General features: G+C 51.1%; 9 protein-coding genes across 9 annotated transcripts; 4 read left to right on the top strand and 5 right to left on the bottom strand.

Annotated features, from left to right (window-relative positions):
• Nucleotides 1-367: 367 nt before the first annotated feature.
• N7519_006901 (uncharacterized protein) lies at nucleotides 368-3981 on the top strand (the record flags this gene model as incomplete). Its single annotated transcript, XM_057293677.1, has 5 exons — nucleotides 368-512; nucleotides 566-892; nucleotides 951-1180; nucleotides 1209-1568; nucleotides 1624-3981. 5 exons carry the CDS (start codon nucleotides 368-370, stop codon nucleotides 3979-3981), a joined length of 3420 nt encoding a protein of 1139 aa, XP_057148488.1.
• A 304-nt stretch (nucleotides 3982-4285) lies between these two features.
• N7519_006900 (complex I NDUFA12 subunit family protein) lies at nucleotides 4286-5093 on the bottom strand (the record flags this gene model as incomplete). The annotated part of the gene is made up of 7 exons (XM_057293676.1): nucleotides 4286-4334; nucleotides 4400-4537; nucleotides 4606-4669; nucleotides 4735-4812; nucleotides 4873-4879; nucleotides 4964-4984; nucleotides 5043-5093. 7 exons carry the CDS (start codon nucleotides 5091-5093, stop codon nucleotides 4286-4288), a joined length of 408 nt encoding a protein of 135 aa, XP_057148487.1.
• Nucleotides 5094-5240: 147 nt separating this feature from the next.
• On the top strand, nucleotides 5241-6944 carry N7519_006899 (CDP-diacylglycerol--glycerol-3-phosphate 3-phosphatidyltransferase; the record flags this gene model as incomplete). The annotated part of the gene is made up of 3 exons (XM_057293675.1): nucleotides 5241-5483; nucleotides 5540-5892; nucleotides 5942-6944. 3 exons carry the CDS (start codon nucleotides 5241-5243, stop codon nucleotides 6942-6944), a joined length of 1599 nt encoding a protein of 532 aa, XP_057148486.1.
• A 206-nt stretch (nucleotides 6945-7150) lies between these two features.
• Nucleotides 7151-7876, top strand: N7519_006898 (HAD family hydrolase; the record flags this gene model as incomplete). The annotated part of the gene is made up of 1 exon (XM_057293674.1): nucleotides 7151-7876. One exon carries the CDS (start codon nucleotides 7151-7153, stop codon nucleotides 7874-7876), a length of 726 nt encoding a protein of 241 aa, XP_057148485.1.
• A 163-nt stretch (nucleotides 7877-8039) lies between these two features.
• On the bottom strand, nucleotides 8040-9598 carry N7519_006897 (ribosome biogenesis protein LTV1; the record flags this gene model as incomplete). The annotated part of the gene is made up of 2 exons (XM_057293673.1): nucleotides 8040-9528; nucleotides 9579-9598. The coding sequence occupies 2 exons, from the start codon at nucleotides 9596-9598 to the stop codon at nucleotides 8040-8042; spliced, it is 1509 nt and encodes a 502-aa protein (XP_057148484.1).
• A 576-nt stretch (nucleotides 9599-10174) lies between these two features.
• Nucleotides 10175-12205, top strand: N7519_006896 (ribosome biogenesis GTPase LSG1; the record flags this gene model as incomplete). Its single annotated transcript, XM_057293672.1, has 1 exon — nucleotides 10175-12205. One exon carries the CDS (start codon nucleotides 10175-10177, stop codon nucleotides 12203-12205), a length of 2031 nt encoding a protein of 676 aa, XP_057148483.1.
• A 445-nt stretch (nucleotides 12206-12650) lies between these two features.
• N7519_006895 (uncharacterized protein) lies at nucleotides 12651-14229 on the bottom strand (the record flags this gene model as incomplete). The annotated part of the gene is made up of 4 exons (XM_057293671.1): nucleotides 12651-13457; nucleotides 13516-13728; nucleotides 13826-14071; nucleotides 14155-14229. The coding sequence occupies 4 exons, from the start codon at nucleotides 14227-14229 to the stop codon at nucleotides 12651-12653; spliced, it is 1341 nt and encodes a 446-aa protein (XP_057148482.1).
• A 940-nt stretch (nucleotides 14230-15169) lies between these two features.
• N7519_006894 (Spo12 family protein) lies at nucleotides 15170-15607 on the bottom strand (the record flags this gene model as incomplete). The annotated part of the gene is made up of 3 exons (XM_057293670.1): nucleotides 15170-15257; nucleotides 15318-15407; nucleotides 15462-15607. The coding sequence occupies 3 exons, from the start codon at nucleotides 15605-15607 to the stop codon at nucleotides 15170-15172; spliced, it is 324 nt and encodes a 107-aa protein (XP_057148481.1).
• A 466-nt stretch (nucleotides 15608-16073) lies between these two features.
• Nucleotides 16074-18686, bottom strand: N7519_006893 (Sad1/UNC domain protein; the record flags this gene model as incomplete). The annotated part of the gene is made up of 1 exon (XM_057293669.1): nucleotides 16074-18686. The coding sequence occupies one exon, from the start codon at nucleotides 18684-18686 to the stop codon at nucleotides 16074-16076; it is 2613 nt and encodes an 870-aa protein (XP_057148480.1).
• Between the last annotated feature and the right edge of the window lie 135 nt (nucleotides 18687-18821).

The following is an 18821-nucleotide window of genomic DNA, read 5'->3' as shown; positions in this document are numbered from 1 at the left end:
AGACCTGTATAACAGGACCTCACTCGAAAAATCAGTCCAATTGCTAGAAAAGTGAGTGCAGACAAAAGGTGGAAGTCTCTTATCGATAACTTTTTTTTTTCCCATCAAAGCTCGGACCAACGTCAACTGTCGGTATTCTAAGGTTAAATTACCGTCACGTACGTAATCGCTCTCCACCCCTGGACGATCGTCAGGCTTCAATGTTCACACTCGCGACCTCGGGATGTTGGCGAAGCTTGGTTGATCTTCTCCCTTTTATATCATTCACAACTCTCCTGAACCATGGCTGTAAGTGTCCTCTTGTGTCTTGTTCAACGTCTGCTAGTCTATTTTTTTTCTTCTAAATCATTGATACCACCCAGTATTTATGTTGACACGTGCGAACCAGGGAGGCAATGCCGAGAAGGGACAGGCCTATATCGCGGCCTTGGACCAGGCGCGGAGTCAGGGCAAATGGGATGAAATCCCCGAATTGATCCGAAAAGTCACAAAACACGCACCACAAAAGACTTGTACGCCAACAGCCCCTAGTTTATTGATCTCAGCCTAACCGAACTGCCTCTAGGCCAAATACAGACCGCAACAGCGGAATCGCGTGTGGTTGCTTATCTTCAACAAAAGTCCTCCGGCGACTCATCTTCTTCCTCGCCTAGCCTTGTCGAGCTGATTCCGGCCCTGTTGATGACAATCGAGAATAATGACGGATCACCACAAGAGTTATTGCAAGCGCAGGTCTGTCTGGGGTGGGTACATTGGGCTTTGAATGAACCTGGACTTTCGGCAGCGCGTCTTCCTAAGGATTTCGCGGCAACACTTGATAGCTTGGCCAGTGGAGGCGAGCAACCTACTTCGTGGACCGAGGTCTGTTTAGTGAAGGGATGCTACATCAAGGGTATGTTTACTTTGTTTACTTCCGGATGTAGCCAGTTCTAGATCTGACAGCAAAACAGCAACCGCACAATCCACCGCTGCAGACACCAATGAGGCACTGGAGACATTTGCATCTCTAATTCCGTGGCTAAGCGGCGGCAAATTAGCTTCAATCACCACCCCGCAATTCCTGAACTGGTCCGAGTCACTTATGGGCAATGGTGCCCTTTTGGCCAGTGCCGAAGCAACCAAACATACACCCTATTCGAATCCTGAGACATGCGGAAATTGCCTTGCAATTGTTCAGATTGTGGGCGGCTCATCCTACCGTGAGACAGGGGGTCTCTGCTAACCACCCATCGAATGAGGGTTCCTTCGGGCCGGCTCCCCGAGCATTGGTATGGACTGCTTATTACAGGTTTCTCACCGCAGTTCTACAGAGCGGGCTTACATACACAGGCCCCAACGATGGACCGGACCGCCCGCAACTTTGCAGTGAATTGCGCCGCGTAGAGACTATCTACGAACGCAATCTTCTCTCTGAAGTCATGTTTCCTACGGCCAGCTCGCAGAACTCGCAGGTCGAGGAATGGGTGGAGCAGGTGATCAGTAACTGGCAAGTCTTGTGTGGGCCTGGGTGGCAGGATTCAGACCTTGGCGAAGGAGGCCAAAATGCGGTTGGTCGTAATGTTTTAGAGGTGAGTCCAACAACGGATCTCATCAAATCGCATGCACTAAAACTTGTTGTTCTAGATTCTGTACCGGGCAGCGGCAAAGACCTACCACTCTCATTTGGTACTCCGACGTCTCTTCCACGTTCATTCTGCCTTGGCAGACTTTGACCTTGCTGTCAAGGCCCTCGATTCCTACATCGAGATTGTCACTGCAGCCAAAGAAAGGGCAGAGAAGTCTGCTGAGTCCGGGGAGTTAGAAAAGGATGAAATATTGCTGCAGACCCTCTCTGAAGGAGTCACATTATTGAGCTGTCTTGGCTCGTTCGAAGAAGCAGAGAAAGCCCGAGACCTGACTGAAATGATAAGAGAGTATATTGAGAAGAACAAGGCACCCCCCACAAACGGTCGGGTCAATGGCAATTATACTAACTTGCCAAACATCCCTCCCTCTGTGCTGGCCTCCTCCTACCGAGCCATCGGTGTTGGACTTGCCTGCTGGGCAAGCTGGACCCCTGTGAACGAATCACGCGATGAAATTAGAGCTGATGCGATCGACTATCTCGAAAAGAGTCTTGCTCCAGAATTGGGAAATAGCTCAAACTATTCCTCACTTTATACTCTAGGCCTTGTCTTGGCCGAGAACAGAGATTTGGACACTGCAATTGACTATGTCAAGTCAGCTCTGACGCCAAGCAGCTCGTCCACTGCGGTTTCTGATGATCTTTCCAAAGAACGTGACTTGGTATCTCTGTGGCATCTACTTGCGCTGCTGCTGAGTGCGAAGCAAGAGTTCGAGATTGCTGGGCGTTCATGTGAGGCTGCATTCGAGCAGTTTCCCCGGGAACTATTCTCGAAAGGCCATCGCGAACGGCGTTCATCGAGGCATTCGCAAAACCCCAACCAGCGCCCGCTTGTCACAAGGTTGCAAGGTAGAGAAAAAGAGCGCATCGTCCAAACTCGCATTACACAGCTTGCGTTCATCGAGCTTTTGGAAGGGCCCGAAGCTGCTGTCAACCACAGCACACAATTATTGAGTCTTTTTGGCACTCTTTTCCAGGACCTGGACCTCGAGGCTGGGGAGACTAAAGCCAAGGCAGATCACCTAGTACCACCAAAGAGCTCTGCCGGAACTACCAAGAGCTTCCGTGGAAGCATTTTCGGCCGAAACAGAACGACTCAGCTACCAGATCGTAGTAATGGTTCTGATGCCATCATTCCACCAACCCCAGCTATTCCCAATGGTCATATGACGGATGCCCCGTCAATCCAAGTCACGGACGAAGATCCCCACAGCCGCCAGGGAAGACCGCCAACAATCGGGAGGGCAGACTCCAAAAAATTGAAAAAGCGAAGTTCAAGCTTTCATAAAAAAGAGAGGCCGCGTGTTGAAGAGCCCCCGCTTCCTAATGGTGGTGAAACGTCCGCAGAAATGGTCGGCATTGCATTTTCTGGTAACACAACACCAGAGTCCACGATCCAACCTACCAAAGGCAAACAAGCACTGCCGGTGATGGCACACAACATGGACTATAAACAAGTACTTTCCCCTGCGGGTCACGAGGAACAACCACCTAAGCAGGATATCCGGCTCCCAATCTCTCACCGTTTCGACTCCCCTACAAGCGCCGTCACGAAGTTTTCTCTAGTTCAATCCCAGAAGCACGCCTTAGGCCTTCTCATCAAAATCTGGCTTGTTATCGCTGGTCTTTATCGCCGAGCGTCTCTGTTTGACGATGCCCGTGAAGCTTGCGAAGAAGCTTCAAAACAAGCTGCGCGAGTGGAAGCACTTGTCGCATCGCATGAATCCTCGGCTCGATCTTTTAGCAAGCGCGGCTGGGGTGCTTCAAAAAGCTCCGAGGAGCTCTGGGCTGATGTCTACGCTGAACAAGGTCTCCTGTCTCAGGCTCGATCGAGCCCCCATCAAGCCATCAGGCACTTTGAGGAAGCGCTGCTGCGCTATCAGGACCACCCCACGGCGACTATTGGACTCGCCAATCTTCTCTTAGACATTTGGGACCAGAAATTGGCTCCAGAGCCATCGAATGTCGACGTGGATCTTAATGCCTCACGGCTGTCATTGCTGTCAGAGACCCCTAAGCCCAAGTCCGCGAAGGCTATCTCGACCGACGATCTCAAGGTATCAAGCGAGACCGAGAATGCGGGCCCGGAAGAGGCTCCTCTATCTGCACATGATGTCGAGCCTAAGCAACTGCATCGTCTCGCCGCCCGCGATCGCGCGTATGGGCTTCTCTCCGCCTTAACAAAGCTCGGAAGCTCATGGGACAACTCCGAGGCATGGTATGCGTTGTCGAGAGCATATGAGGCTGGTGAGCAGGTCGAAAAGCTGAAAGAAGTGCTTTGGTGGTGCATTGAACTGGAGGATCGACGGCCAATTCGGCACTGGTCCAATATCGGCTCCGGTGTCTATGTTCTTTAATAAAGGCAACAAAATCCTGTATCTTCTTGTATCTACTTCATTTGCCCCCGCCTCTAGGAACGGGATTTTTTCTTTTTGTTCGACGAGATACCTTGTTTATACCATGAGGGCCTATTACTAAAATTTCATTGAGGCGCAATTTTAAAAACGGACTTTCTTCGTAAAAAAAAAATAAGCACTACTCGCAAAACGTCTTTATATACATTTCCCAAATCGACGAATGTGTTGCCAATGGGTGAAAATCGGAGAACGGGATCAGTTGAACGGCAAAACAAGTGGATTGATTCTGCTACTGCAAATAAATCTACCGCGGAGCAGCGGTGGGAGTCCAGGCAGCGATCTTGGGCCGGGTGCTAGGGTGATGTTAGTCAATACACGGAAAAGACCGAAATGTCGCACACAGGGACATAGCACGTACGTGGAGTAAGTCTTGTATGCAGCGCGGCTCAGAGTCGGGTTGGGGAGGTGGTCAGACTGCTCCCAGGGACGGAAACCGGACTGCATGATCTTGTCGGCGTGCGGGGGCCCGTCAACGAGGTAGGAGATCCAGGCGTGCCTTGACCAGGTTAGTTTCACATAATCGCAGGTGCATTGGTGACCCAGTACACCGAGAGAAGCGCTTACCAGCCAGGCTCAATGTGGGATGCGTCGTATTCGGCCTCCTTGTAGTCGACCCATCGTGTTCGGACTAATCGGGGAAGTACCATTAGAACTTCGTGTTTCAATGTGATAGTATGAGAAGACTCTTCTTACGAGGCAATTCCTCCAGGTTCTCGAAGTATTTGTTTCCGAAGCGGTCGATTCCGATCAGAGTTCCGGCCTTGGTATCACCTGTAAGAGCGCGTATTGTTAGTCAACTGCTGGGCAGACATCGATGAAGTGGCTACATACCGATGTACTATACCACAGCGAACAGGGACACTGGTTAGTCTCGAGCTCATCCAATTGACCTGCTGTTCCGGCCGAGGCGTCCGTAACCTACCTGCATCTGGTGGGCGGCATCCTGTACAAGTATGTTAGCAACCGAGATTTTATAGAGCATAAGCCGCAATTATACGAACCTTGAAGCCAACCCGACGAAGGTTGCGCAGCGTCCTCACAATAGTCGACATCTTTGCTGGTATATTGTGCTAGAGCGAATGGGATGCGAGAGATTGGCGATTTGAGGTTGCAGGAGGGCGGTGTGTTTGCACTGTTTGCACTCCACTCTACCATGGATGTCCCGATTCAGAAAACCCTCGACTTTGGATATTTCAGACATGTTTGGTCGCATTAGAGGGCAAAGGCTTCGTTGCGCTGGGCGTCGCCCGGTCGCGCGTCAGAGACTGTGCGCTCGCCAATTTTCTGCGCATACCGGTACAGGCGCCACCACTGCAGCACCCGCTCCTTCACCTCTAGCAGGAATCACCGCGGAGCTAGACCGCATTGCTCCCCGATTCGAGGTGCCTGCGTCTCAGATTCATATCATTGACTCTCCTGCCAATTTCTATTCTACATTGAAGGTGTGTTCTGTTATGTTTGTCTCAAAATATTCTGCAACTAACTCCCAGTTCTGCAGAATAAAATCCGCAATGCCCGGCGGCGCATTTACCTCTCTACACTATACATCGGCAAGACAGAACACGATCTTATCAACACCTTGAGCGAGGCTCTCCGCGCAAATCCGGATCTCAAAGTTTCTATTCTCACAGACGCTCTGCGCGGCACACGGGAGACACCGAATGCTTCATGCGCATCGCTCCTATGTTCGTTGGTTGAAGAGTACGGACCTGAACGAGTCGAAATTCGGATGTTTCATACTCCAAATTTGACAGGTCTAAGAAAGAAGTGGATCCCTCGCCGCATCAACGAAGGCTGGGGCTTGCAGCACATGAAGCTGTACGGGATAGACGACGAGATCATTCTATCGGGGTATGTTACCTGCGGACCGGACGAACATGAGATACTAATATATTTGCAGAGCAAATCTATCCGAGGAATACTTCACCAGTCGCCTAGATCGATACCATGTGTTTGATTCCAAGGCGCTCACTGAATATTACGCTGGGATCCACCATGCAATCTGCAGTCTGAGCTTCCAGGTGCTGCCAGACCCTCAGAACAGATCCAGCTATATTTTGGACTGGCCTGCCACAAACAAGGCCCCCTCTCCTCTTGATGAGCCTCAAAAATTTATTGCCTATTCTTCGACGTTCCTGAGCCCGCTCATTCGGGCTTCTGACAACAAACCTGCGCTTCCCTCCTCATCAAGTCAAACATATGTATACCCTGTATCGCAGTTTACTTCTCTCATGCAACCTGATGACACATCTACCGAATACCCTGCGGTGACGACAATTCTCCATCTCCTGTCAAGCTCATCAGTCTTTGCCGGTGCCCGCTGGCTCTTCACAGCTGGTTACTTCAATATGCACCCTGTCTTTTCCTCCCTCCTAATTTCTAGTACAACCACCGCCTCAAGGACTCCTACCACCACAAAAGGTACCGTTTTGACGGCCTCGCCGTGGGCAAATGGATTCTTTGGCTCCTCTGGAATCTCGGGAATGCTACCAGCCGCATACACACATCTCTCTGCCCGCTTCCTTGATCGCGTCGCCGATGCACATGCCACCGACTCCATTCAACTGAAGGAGTGGCGCAAGGGCACTGTTGGCACGCCAGGCGGATGGACCTACCATGCCAAAGGTCTGTGGGTTACACTGCCGCGCGAGGAACACCCCAGCCTCACCTTCGTCGGTAGCAGCAACTACACAAAGCGCAGCTACAGCCTAGATCTTGAGACTGGTGCGGTGGTCGTTACAAATGATCCTGATCTCAAGCAGAAGCTGAATGAAGAGACGGAGCGGCTCCAGAAAGATGCCAGCCCTGTCTCGAGAGGCGACCTGATGCGAACGGAGAGACGAGTCGGATGGAATGTGAGACTTTCCATGTGGATTGTCGAGAAGGTTGGCGGCGCCTTCTGATCCACTTCTTTGTCTTTTGTATAAATATCTTTGAAAATAATAGAGAACCTGTAATATACTGGGGTATAGATTGATGTGATTGAGGCTATCACACCATCCGTGCGAGAACATCTGAGTCATACACTACATGTATGGATCCACCCGTGGACAACTCCTATTTCGATTTCAAAAAGTCACATAGAGTGACCACAGCCTGAAATACCTCCATGTCTATCCCAGAAATTGTCGCCTCAAAACCCTGGTTTGGCTTCGACCTAGATGACACGCTCCACGAATTCCAACGAGCTTCGGCCAATGCCTCGGCCAGCGTCTTCGAGACAGTTCACGCCTCAAACAGCAAGACCAGCGTAGATTTCCTGAGGAACACATATCAAGACATCCTGCGCAACGCAACCGCAAATGCCTTCACAGATGGCAGGACCTCAAGCGAGTATCGACGCGAACGATTCGGGCGTCTCCTTCAGGCGCACAGGCTCATTGATGACTCTCTGCTGGGTCATCTGTTAGAGGTATATCAAGACTCTCTACGCAAAAGCTTGACTCTCAAGGCGGGTGCATTGCATCTCTTGCAGACTTTGCGAGAGCTAGGAAAGAAAGTCATTGTCATTACTGAGGGCCCAGCGGATGCGCAGGAGTGGACAATTCAGGAACTCGGGCTACAGTCTTACGTCGATGTTCTTGTGACGACGAACGAGATCGGCAAGTCTAAGGTGGATGGGATGTTTGGTATTGTGCTGGAGAAGTATGGTATCGCCGCTGAAGATATTGTATACTTCGGCGATAATAGGATTCGCGATGTTCAGGCTGCGCGTGAGGAGGGGATCCTGGCTGTTCTTTATGATGAAAAACAGCAGACTTGCTTGCATGATGCCAGTACATTACGAGTGGATTCGTGGGCTGTTGTAGAAAAGATACTCGTCCATAGAGAGTAAGGATACACAATAGAGTATCGGGATATAAACACAACTTTTGGTCTAGCCATCAAGAGATATCAACCCTAACGCACAGGAATGCCGTAATAAAATAAATAATAAAAGCCAAACGCCATGTCATGACTGGGATTCCCGTCGTCTCGTATGCAGTGTAAATATTCATCTAAGCTCTTCCGGAGACTTTGCCCTTACCACCTTGAATTCGAGCTGGGCCGAGACCTGATCGCACCTCGTCGAGCATTCTGATGCCAATGGCCTCGTTACCATTCTTGCCACGCTTGTGCTTGGCGCCGTGGCGTTTGGCCTGTCCACTAGTATTGGGGTCCCAGCTGGAGAGGAAGTCGTCCATTACGTTGTTAAAGGCGCTGCGGCTGTGCACGGCTTCACCGTTAGCATCGACCAGACTGGGGGCCTGGGATGATGCGGTGGACATGCCCGTCATGCCGGTTGCACCTGTCATTCCGCTGATCATGGACATATTGTCATCGTATTCGTCCTCCTCGTCAAGAGAGTAGAGCTGCTCAATCTTGTCAAATCGGTCGTCGAGGAGACGGTGGCCGTCAGTACGAGCCAGAGCTGACGAGCTCATTGAGTACGCAGACGGATTGGTCAGAGCACCCTTGCGCTTCTTGCGGCGAATTGGTGTTCCACCAGCAGTGAAGACGGTTGACGCCATCGTCTGCGATGGTGCGATTGTGGGTGCAGCCGGCACAGGAGCATTGCCAGTCTTGGCATCTTTCTTGAACTTGGCGAACTCGTTCATCCAACTCTGGTCAGTGGGCTCCATATCGGGAGCCGGCTTATCATGCTCAGGCAACTCTCCGGGTTCCATTGGTGGCTTCGCTGGCCCCTCCGGTAGTTCGTCATCCGTTGAGCGATGGACGTCAGTGCTGTCCGGCTGCACGGGCGCTTTCTCCGTAGCATCCGACTCCCATCCGTCATCTTCGACATCGTGGTCGAACAGGGAATCCTCCCAGTCGCCCTCGTCTATCTCCTCGGCATCGGCTGTTAATTCGCCGAAGATTCCGTCAGCGTCGCCCTCCTCCACGAAGGCTTCGTCCTCCAGCGCCTCCAACGCCTCTCGCAGGCGGGGGTCCATGTCAGGCTTAAATCCAGCAATTGCATCTGGAACATTCTGCTGGTCCTGGTAGGTTGGCTTGCGGACAAAAGATGAAGCAGTTGAGCGCACATCGCCATATTGCGAGCCATAAAGACTGGGACCAACGGAAGAGCCCTGACCATAGGTATCTTTATCCACGAGCGAGACCTGACGCAGCGCATCTTCCAGCTTCATCCCTCGACCGGCCCTGCCCTTGCCTTTCTCGGTCTTAGCTTCGACGAAGTACGCATCGCCGCTGCCGGTTCCGAGCTCGCGGAGATGCTGCATGTAATCGTAGCTGGTGTCATCGTAGTAGACGCCATAGTTGGCAGCCTCGCCCTCATTTTTGCGAGCACTGTCACCGTATTCAGACTGGAGATCAGACAAATTTGGCAATGTCTTCTTCGAAGTGTTCGATGCGGAAGACGATGCGGGCGCGGGCGCGGGGCCTCCGACCTGGTACAGGAAACGGTCGTCCGCATTGGTATCGTGGATCAATGGGTCATTTTGAGACCGGTGAAAGAGCTGGAACTTGCTCGCGTTCTTCTTATCACTATGAAGATATCAGCTTGGGCGCCTTAACCATCCTCGCGCGATACTTACATCCACTGTTTGGGCGGCATCTTTGATTTGGTCAATTTTTGGTATCGCAGAAAAAAAGGGAAAAAAGTGGGATTGATAGGGTCACGTGTAGCTTATCGCCCCTCGTTCTCCGGGGTCCTCAGAATCTTCGAACTGTACGGAGTATACGATGTTTAATGGGGTCTTTTCTTTTCAAGTTCCACTCTGCTTCGTTTAATTTTGATTTCATTGTGCAACTTCGCTTGGAGACTTGGGTATTCGTTGGGCTCGGCGCTTCAACGAGGCCCGCATCAATAGTACTACTTCGTCACGTTGGACCATAAATCATAGTTATGGGCCCCATTGTGGTTCCTATATGGCTTTTATCTGTTGTATATTCCTATAATCTACGTCTATATAATATGAATAGAGTGATAAAAACCTGCAAAACAGTCCATGGCTATATACTTGCCTTGAAGGCTCTGGGCAGCGGCCGATAGAGGGGGCTTAGTCAGCGTTATCTTATCCGTCTGAATAATCCAAAATTCCCTTTTTCAGGTGGGGGTTGTGTCTTTCGGCTGGATTTTTTGCTTCCTACAACTTTTTTCAATTTTAGGGAATCCAGAGTCATCGCCATCATGGTTTTGGCTAAATCCAAGAAATCCGTGGGACTGGGTTCCAGTCTCATGAACGATCGGTTCGGAAAGGGCAAAGCATCCTCTCAGAAGAAGGTCTCTCACAACAATGCCATCCAGCGCACAGGTGTCAATGGTGAAACCTACGTCACCAACGAGGCAAAGGAGGCCTCATGGGTCAAGATGCGCAGTATCACTGAGCAGGCAGCGCTCGACGAATTCCTGAGTACCGCCGAACTGGCCGGAACCGACTTTACCGCTGAAAAAATCAATAACGTCAAGATCATCCACTCCGATCAGAAGAACCCCTTCCTTCTCACCCCCACCGAAGAGAAGAAGGCTTTCATTAAGCACCAGAAGAATAAGGACCGCCTCACTGTTCCCCGACGACCCAAGTGGGACCAGTCCACGACTCGAAATGAACTAGAAACGATGGAGAAACAAAGTCTGTTGGACTGGCGACGAGGACTGGCGGAGCTGATTGAGAACCACGATCTGCTGATGACCCCATTTGAGCGCAACCTGGAGGTCTGGCGCCAGTTGTGGCGTGTCATTGAGCGGTCCGACCTTATCGTGCAGATTGTCGATGCGCGCAACCCGTTGCAGTTCCGTTCGGAGGATCTGGAGAGTTACGTCAAGGAGATTGACCCTCGGAAGAAGAACTTGCTGTTGGTCAACAAGGCGGATATGTTGAGTCTGAAGCAGAGAGAAGCCTGGGCGAAGTACTTTGAGAAGAACAATATCAACTTCCGTTTCTTCTCTGCGCACCTTGCCAAAGAGAAGAACGAAGCCCTCGCTTTGCAGGAGCAAGAAAATGACTCCGATGCTGAACTTGCCCAGTCGGCGCGTAAGATCAACATGCACGCCAATGAAGATGGTGGAGAAAAGGAAGATACAGTGGAGGAGGAAAGAGCTAAGCTTGCCGATCCTGAGCGCTCGCTTGGGACACACATTCTGGACACTGAAGAACTCGAAGAGCTTTTCCTGGCCAACTCCCCAGAATCACTACCGCAAGATGAGTCTAGCGAGACTAAGCGTAAGACCACAATCGGTCTGGTCGGTTACCCCAACGTGGGTAAGTCCAGTACCATCAACGCCCTTCTCGGTGCGAAGAAGGTCTCTGTCTCTGCCACACCCGGTAAGACCAAGCATTTCCAGACTCTCTACCTCTCTCCCGAAATTATGCTGTGCGATTGTCCCGGTCTCGTGTTCCCCAACTTCGCCACCACTAAGGCCGAGTTGGTTGTCAATGGTGTGCTGCCGATCGATCAGCAGCGTGAATTCACCGGTCCCGCCGGTATTGTCGCCAAGCGTATCCCCAAGCATTTCATTGAACAAGTGTACGGTGTGAAGCTCAGAATGCGTCCCATCGAAGAAGGCGGCACTGGCGTCCCCACTGCCAGCGAGATTCTGCGTGCCTACGCTCGCGCCCGCGGTTTCTCTACTCAGGGTATTGGTCAGCCCGACGAGTCCCGCGCTGCACGATACGTTCTGAAGGACTATGTCAATGGCAAGCTTCTCTGGGTCAACCCTCCCCCAGTTGGCGAGGACGAAACTCCTTATGATACCGTCGAGTTCAACAGCGAGCTATACGATCTCGCCCATCTTCCCGAAAGACGCCGACTTCAGCTCACACAAGCCAAGATTGGAAATGGAAAGCATGCCGCAGTAGACGACGCCACTGCAGAGTCCGCCGGCGATGTCGACTTGGAGAACTTGGAGAACCCCTCTAACCTAGCCAAGCTGTCCGTTGAGCCGGAGCTCGGTCGTACCTCCCGTAACCTCGATACGGGCTTTTTCGGCTCAGAAACCGGCCCCTCTGCCGGTCGTCTGACCCTCCCCTTCCAGTCTCGATACACCCAACAGGGCCAGGAGATGCGCAAGGCGCCAACAGGCCGCAAGGAGCGTATGATGGTTGCTCTTGAGCGTGGCGTGGATGTTTCCGAGGTTAAGGGCAACTCGAAGAAGCACTTCAAGGCAAACAAGCGCCTGGCCAAGGGCAAGCGCAACAACCCTGAGGATGACGACTACTAAAAAGTGATTTTCTTTATATTTCCTTTGTTGCATTGTTGCTTGCGCTCGCAGGCGAAGTCGAGGGAGATCATACCACGCACTCTCTCTCTCTCTCTCTCTCTGTCTGCTCTACGAGGTATCATTCTTGGGCTCATGGGGCTTTGGGTGAATGAATTGATAAACGGTCCTACATATGGGATTTTCATGTCATGTCGGGATTGAATGTTTATGTCCATGTCCATGTTCATGTTCAGGAATCATCTTTTTGGCGTTAGGTTTTTACGAGTTGAATAACGATTTATACCAGTCATTCATTCACTTGGTTATTGTGTCACTTCTCTGCTACCGTAAGACTGTCTTCCAACATGGGCTTCTGCCAAAATTCAAGTAGAAACGGAGCAATGTCCATGCATTATTTAGCCGAACCAAGCAGCAGACTATATTCGTAAACTATATCTCCATTATTTCAAAGATGGCTCTTAGGCTTGAACCCAGAAGCAGCAAGCAAGCGATCAGCCTCCTCACGCTGCCAGTTCAACTTAGCAGTAACGGCATCCTTGCGAGCCTTGTTCTCCCGCTTACCCAGCTGCTGCAAGTGAACCTCATCAGGACCATCCGCAATACGCAGGGTACGAATACCAGCCCACAAGTACGCAAGCGGGGTATCCTGACAAACACCAGCAGCACCGTAAGCCTGCACGGCCCGATCAATGATAGTAAGCGCAGTCTGGGGAACGAGAACCTTGGCCTGAGCGATTTCCTTGAGCGCGCTCTTAGCATCACCCTGATCGATTTTGATAGCAGCGTTCAAGACAATCAAACGCGCAGCATCGACCTCAATGCGCGATTTGGCAATCCACTCGAGGATGACGCCGTGCGCGACTAAAGGCTTGCCGAAGGTCATCTTGCGCTCGTCGTTGACGCGGGCAATCAGCCACTCGAGCGCGCGCTCCGCGGCGCCAATCGCCCGCATGGCGTGGTGGATGCGACCGGGACCCAGACGGCCCTGGATGATCTCGAAGCCGCGGCCTTCGCCGAGGACCATGTTTGCTGCCGGGACGCGCACGTCCTTGAATGTGATGTGGCCGTGGCCGTGCGGCGCGTCGTCATACCCGTATACTGTCAACATGCGGTGCACTGTGATGCCTGGGAGTCCGGCGGGCACGAGGATGACGGATTGCTGCTTGTAGGTGTCTGGGTTGGTGGGGTCGGTCTTGCCCATTACCAGGTAAACTGCGCAGCGGGGATCGCCGGCGCCGGAGGACCACCATTTCTGTAGTTGGGTTGTTAGAAGTTGTGAGGAAGTTGTCTGGGATTGGAGAGGTACACACCGAGCCATTCAGCACGTATTCATTGCCCTCCCGGCGGATGTTAAGCTCAATATTGGTCGCATCGCTGGACGCGACGTCCGGCTCGGTCATTAGGAAAGCAGAGCGGATCTTGCCCTCCAGCAGGGGTGCAAGCCACTGCTTCTTTTGTGCGTCATTGCCGTACTTGGCGAATACCTCCATGTTACCGGTATCTGGGGCAGCATTGTTGGTAGCCTGGTGACAAAAGGAATGTTGGTCAGCGATCAATATCAATTGGCAAAACCTCCCGACGAGTCAAACAATGCGCCAGGCAAAGAATAGAATAACCCACCTCCGAGGCAACCTTGCTCTTGCCGAGCAATTCAGCCATCAATCCATACTCCAGGTTTGAGAATCCAGCGCCCTGAGTGAAGTGGTTCTTGGGCAGGAACATGTTCCACAGGCCGAGCTTCTTGGCCTTCTCCTTCAGTCCCTCCAAGACGGCGGGGGTGGTGGTCCATCGCTTTTCACCTTCGCCGAGCTGGGCCGAGAAGACGGTGTCGGCGGGGATGCAGTCTTTTTCAACGAATTCCTCGACCTGGAGGCATGTTAGCGCTGAGTGTTAAAAAAAAAACCAAAACCACCTGTGCTGTAATGGGTAGGGTATTGGGAATGAGTTACCAAGTCAAGGGTCCGCTTGGCGTGTTCGCTCACGAACGGCTGGGCAATGGGTGGAATACGGGAAGAGGCGGACATTTTGAAAAAGAATGATTTGAAGCAAAATATAAGCCGAAAGCACCGAATATAAAGGATAAAGGGAAGACGAAGTCAGGCCATCGAATTGCGGAGAAGGTGGAGAAGCCGACGGGGTTTTGTCGAGCCTCGGCTCAGCGACTAACCGACTTGGAGATTTTGGGATCTCACCATATTCAACGGCCAGATCTCCGAGACTTTGTGTAGATGTTTAGAAATGTTTAGGAATATGTATGGGATTAAGAATATTGCTATTCAATTGTTCAATATCGGTTCGGGCGCTAAATAGTTAATAACCGTCAAGATATTCCAAGGTTAACACAAGGGAACATTGACAGCAGTTCAGCAGAAATAACCTTGGAAAAAAGGGTCAAATCAAAAACCAAAGGAAAGACAGCTCTTAGCCAGCGTACGTAGATACATGTATGTAGATAGCCCTACTTCTTCTGCATCGAGTGTCCGAAATTGGCAGTTCAGTATCCCGAGGTCTGTATATAGGATGACCGAGGCATAGAACTACATATCACAATATAGATATATCAGACTACGTATACCTACATACCTAGGTATTGTACATAGTACACATAGATATACCAGAATATCAAATCAAAATATCAAAATACCAAGAAAAGGTTGCATTGATTCCACTGTGCTCCATGAGATATCCCAATTACAGTTCCATCCATCCCATACCCCGTACACACCAAAAAGACAAAGGCATTGCAGGTCATCAAAGAAAAACATAAGAAATCCAACTCCAGACCTGATCATAAAGATCTCAAATCTGCCTTTCCTCAATGCATCCGACACAGCGACCGGCGCCGAGTAAAAGAGATTGAAGGAAAGACCATAGAATCAAAGTCCGAGAGGGAAATAAAAAGGAGAAGAATAGAAAATAAAAAACCTGAACATCTCAACATCTCAACATCTCAAACCGAGTCCTTTAGTTTTCGGTCCGGGCCTGCTCGGCTGAAGATTGCTCGTAGCTCTTCTTGCCGAGCTTAGCGAACAGCGACTGGGGTTTGCCGGCACTGTAGTGAATTAGCTTAGGTCCAAGGTGTAGACATATAGGCATTCGGAGAATCACATACTTCTTAAACCGCTTGCCCTTGATATCGCTCAACTTCTTTGTGCAGGGACTCATGATATCGTCGGAGGGTGAGACGTAGGAGGTTGGTTGTCTGTTATGTTAAAGTCAGTCCCTTGCACAGAGGATAATACTTGGGAATACTCACTCCTCGCTCACTACTTTGCCCTGCAACACCTGGCGGTGGTACTCCATTGATGAAATGTCTGAACCCTTCAGGTCGGTCTTGTCTGCAGACAGGTGGGTGTTGGTTGAGCGGTCGGCCAGAGGCTGAGCTTGTGTGGTTGCGTCCATTTTGTGAATGTGTAGAGATTTGAAGGGATTTTGAATTTGAAGGGAATAGATGATTTCTGAGTAGTTCTGAGTAGTATTGTACTGTTGTAGAGGATTGAGAATGAAAAAAACAAAGATAAGAAAAACGTTGACGGGCTGTTATGGAAAAATGGGCGATTGTTGGCTGGGCAACTGAGTACGACGCCACATATTCTGGATACTGTTACTACAGCACACGTACATGTATTAAGTATTGGGTTTTATTGGGTTTAATAGTTTAATAGTGTTAATGATTCTGATTTAAAGGAAATAGCTAACAATACTCACAAAATAGTACAAAATTAAACCGGGAATCATCTCGTCGTCCAAAACATACACGCAATAGGGTACATAGTACAGTGTACAGATGCAAAGCGCTAGTAAATAAAGATCAGAATGCAAGAGTCATAAAGTATGGCTAAAGCCATTATAGCCCAGAAAGGGAGGATCACAGCTCAGGCGACCGTGGATTATCGGCACCCAGGTCGACATCAGCCGATGAGGCCATATCCAGGTCAACGGGGCGGCCATTCAATACAGGCGGCGTACTCTGAGAACGGGGTTGTGGGGTCGCCAGAGTAGGCACAGACATAGACTCCGGAGAGATAGGTTCTTCTACCTTGTCCGTCTCATCGGCATCTCGTTCTGTTGGAGAAGACGACGACGTAGGAGTCGGCGGGGAATAGGCCGCGGTCGGACTAGCAGCGCTATCTTGGTCCGACGAGTCAGAAAGGTTTCTGCGATGGCCACTGTTCTCATGGTACGAGGACGACGTTGGGCGGGTCGACCCGGGGCTACCCGATGGAGAGGCAAAGATCGGTGATGAAGACCGCAGGCTGTAGGACCGAGCGACCATTTTTTGAACGGCAGGGAACTCCATATAGTTGCTTCCCGACCCCCGTGAGAACAGAACGAGCGCAAAGCAGCAAAGGACCATGATGCTCTGGATCACAGTGACTCTCTTTTGGAAAACTAGTTCATCTGCAAGGACACCGAGCTGGCCGCTGAGTGAGTGGACTTCTTGGTGGTACTGCATACGCTGGTGCTCGAATTCAAGAGCAACAGACTTCCAAACGTGATCGTACTGCTCGCGGAATTCTTTCAATTCGTTGAGAACAGTTACGTTGAGGTTTTCAAGGAAAGTAGATGTCTTTGCTAGCTGTCGCTTCTCAACCTTGTTAAACGCATCGCGTAAGATGCGAGACTGTTCCTCAATATAGAGAAGAGACAGGGTTGAGTTCGACTCAAGCATCTGGAGCCGCTTGTGGACAGATTTGAAGAAAGATTCTTGGGTCGTGGGGTTTGCAGATGGCGGTTGAGTGTTTGTAGGTCTCGTCGACTCTGGAGGAGGGCTGTTCTGCTCCTCTTTGGAATTGGTAGTGGCTTTCCCTGTGATCTCGGATGTGGCGTTCTGCTGAGCAGGCTCCGATGATACGCTTGAGGCATCTGGAGGGGTTACGACATTTTTGGCAGGCTCACCCTGCTTTCGAGTATCCTCAGCTTTCGGGGGTGCGGATGGTCCAGCATTGGTCGCGGAGGGACTGCCTCCAACTACAGCAGTAGAGTTCTGTTTCGGTGCCGGCTTGGTCTGGTCCGTTGTGGCTGACGTTGACGGAGTCATAACAGGCGGCCCATCACTAATGCCGCATATGTCTTCATCTCCGTGTTTCGCGAAAGGCGACACGGCCTCTAATAGAGGGTTTGGACAAACTTCACCAACCGCAAGGCTAGGTTCCACCGCAGGAATGAATTTCTCGACAGGCACCTCGACAGGCTTGTTTTCCAGGTCTTCAGAAAGCCGATTGGCTTCATTAGTCTCCAACTCCTCCACCTCAGCGCGGTCAGAGCTCTCGTCATGCTTGTACTCTTCCATCATGGTGGTACCATGCACTCGAATTAAGCTGACAGGACAGAAGAACTCATGCCCATAGTGCGTGAGGAACTCAATTCGAAGGTATCGAGCCCAGATAAGCGAGTTCTCTACTGCGAAAGCTTGCACCTCACGAGTGTTGCGTGCCTCATAGACACCGAGTTCTTTCCACTGGTCCGGTTTCGCGGGATACCGATCCGAGACACTAACTCGGAATGTGTGGAAGATAGAACTGAAGAACTCATAGTTGGCAAGAACAACCGTGTCAACCAGAATATCGTCGCACAGTTCCAGGATAAGGAATTTGTTCTGAGCGCGGCACTCATTGAGCATATAGCTATCCTTATTCTCAATGAGCACAGACGATGAACCCTTGCACTCCGGATTCGTCTTCAGCACCGTGGCTGCGCAATCAAAGGAAGCATAGTTGAACCGTTCCTTGCAAGTAGTGCCAGCATCCTTACGGCGCGACGCATCTCTGTGGAATGCACCCTGCGCATGTACATCCACAGTTCCTCTGTCGTCCACGTGCCCCGCCTGTCCGGCCTCACGCGACGGGATATACGAGCCCCAAGCGGTAGGACTAGCCTCAGGCGTCTCAGCGCCAAATCCACCAAAGTCCAACTCGATCTCGGAATCGTCGCCCAGCGAATCCAAAGCATTATTGATTCCTGTCGGCTGCCGACGGTCTTCCTTTCCAGCTGCCGCAGCACGTCTGTTCCCTCCAATGTTCTCGGCTGATTGTCCGACCTTCGCCAGGTTCTGCTTCTTCCAGTCCTCAAATGAGAGGAAACTAGCACCGTCCAATAGTGAGTCTGTATCTTGGTCTTGTTCTGCGTTCTGGTCTGGGGTCGTTTTCACTGTCTCTTCTGACGTCCCGCTCGATACAGCAGATGAATTGATGACCGGATCGTTGACTGCCACACTTGAATCGGGTGATGCCGAAGTAATGTACATGTCGCGACCCGGTCCCCAGCGCGTCTCCAGACACGGCGGCAGGTGGAAGAGCTCTGCCTCCGTCTGCCAGGTACTCTTCGCTGGACATGTTGTCACTGGTTTCGTGGGGAGAGCACCTTGCGCCCCGTTCGGGGGTGGTTGGGCGGTCGCATTGGAGAGGGCGTTGTGGCAGAGAGCAAAAAGGATCGAGGTATGGTATATCCGGGAAATCAATGACCGGCCCGCGGTCAACATGCTGTCGAGTTGATGATCAGATAGTCGTACTTGTATAGCTCGGTGAGTTCAAGCTATGAATTCGATATGCGTGCGATGCGCATCGTGGCTGGGGGGCAAGAGCAGTCGACTCGGGAAGTTTCTCGTATTTCACTA

The sequence above is a fragment of the Penicillium mononematosum genome (genome assembly GCF_028829835.1).
Source record: "Penicillium mononematosum strain IBT 11891 chromosome Unknown utg000003l:1.0-8172316.0:1.0-8177699.0, whole genome shotgun sequence".
Classification (NCBI taxonomy): Eukaryota; Fungi; Ascomycota; class Eurotiomycetes; order Eurotiales; family Aspergillaceae; genus Penicillium; species Penicillium mononematosum.
The sequence above is the reverse complement of the archived record's forward strand: the minus strand, read 5'-3'. Positions and strand labels throughout refer to the sequence as shown.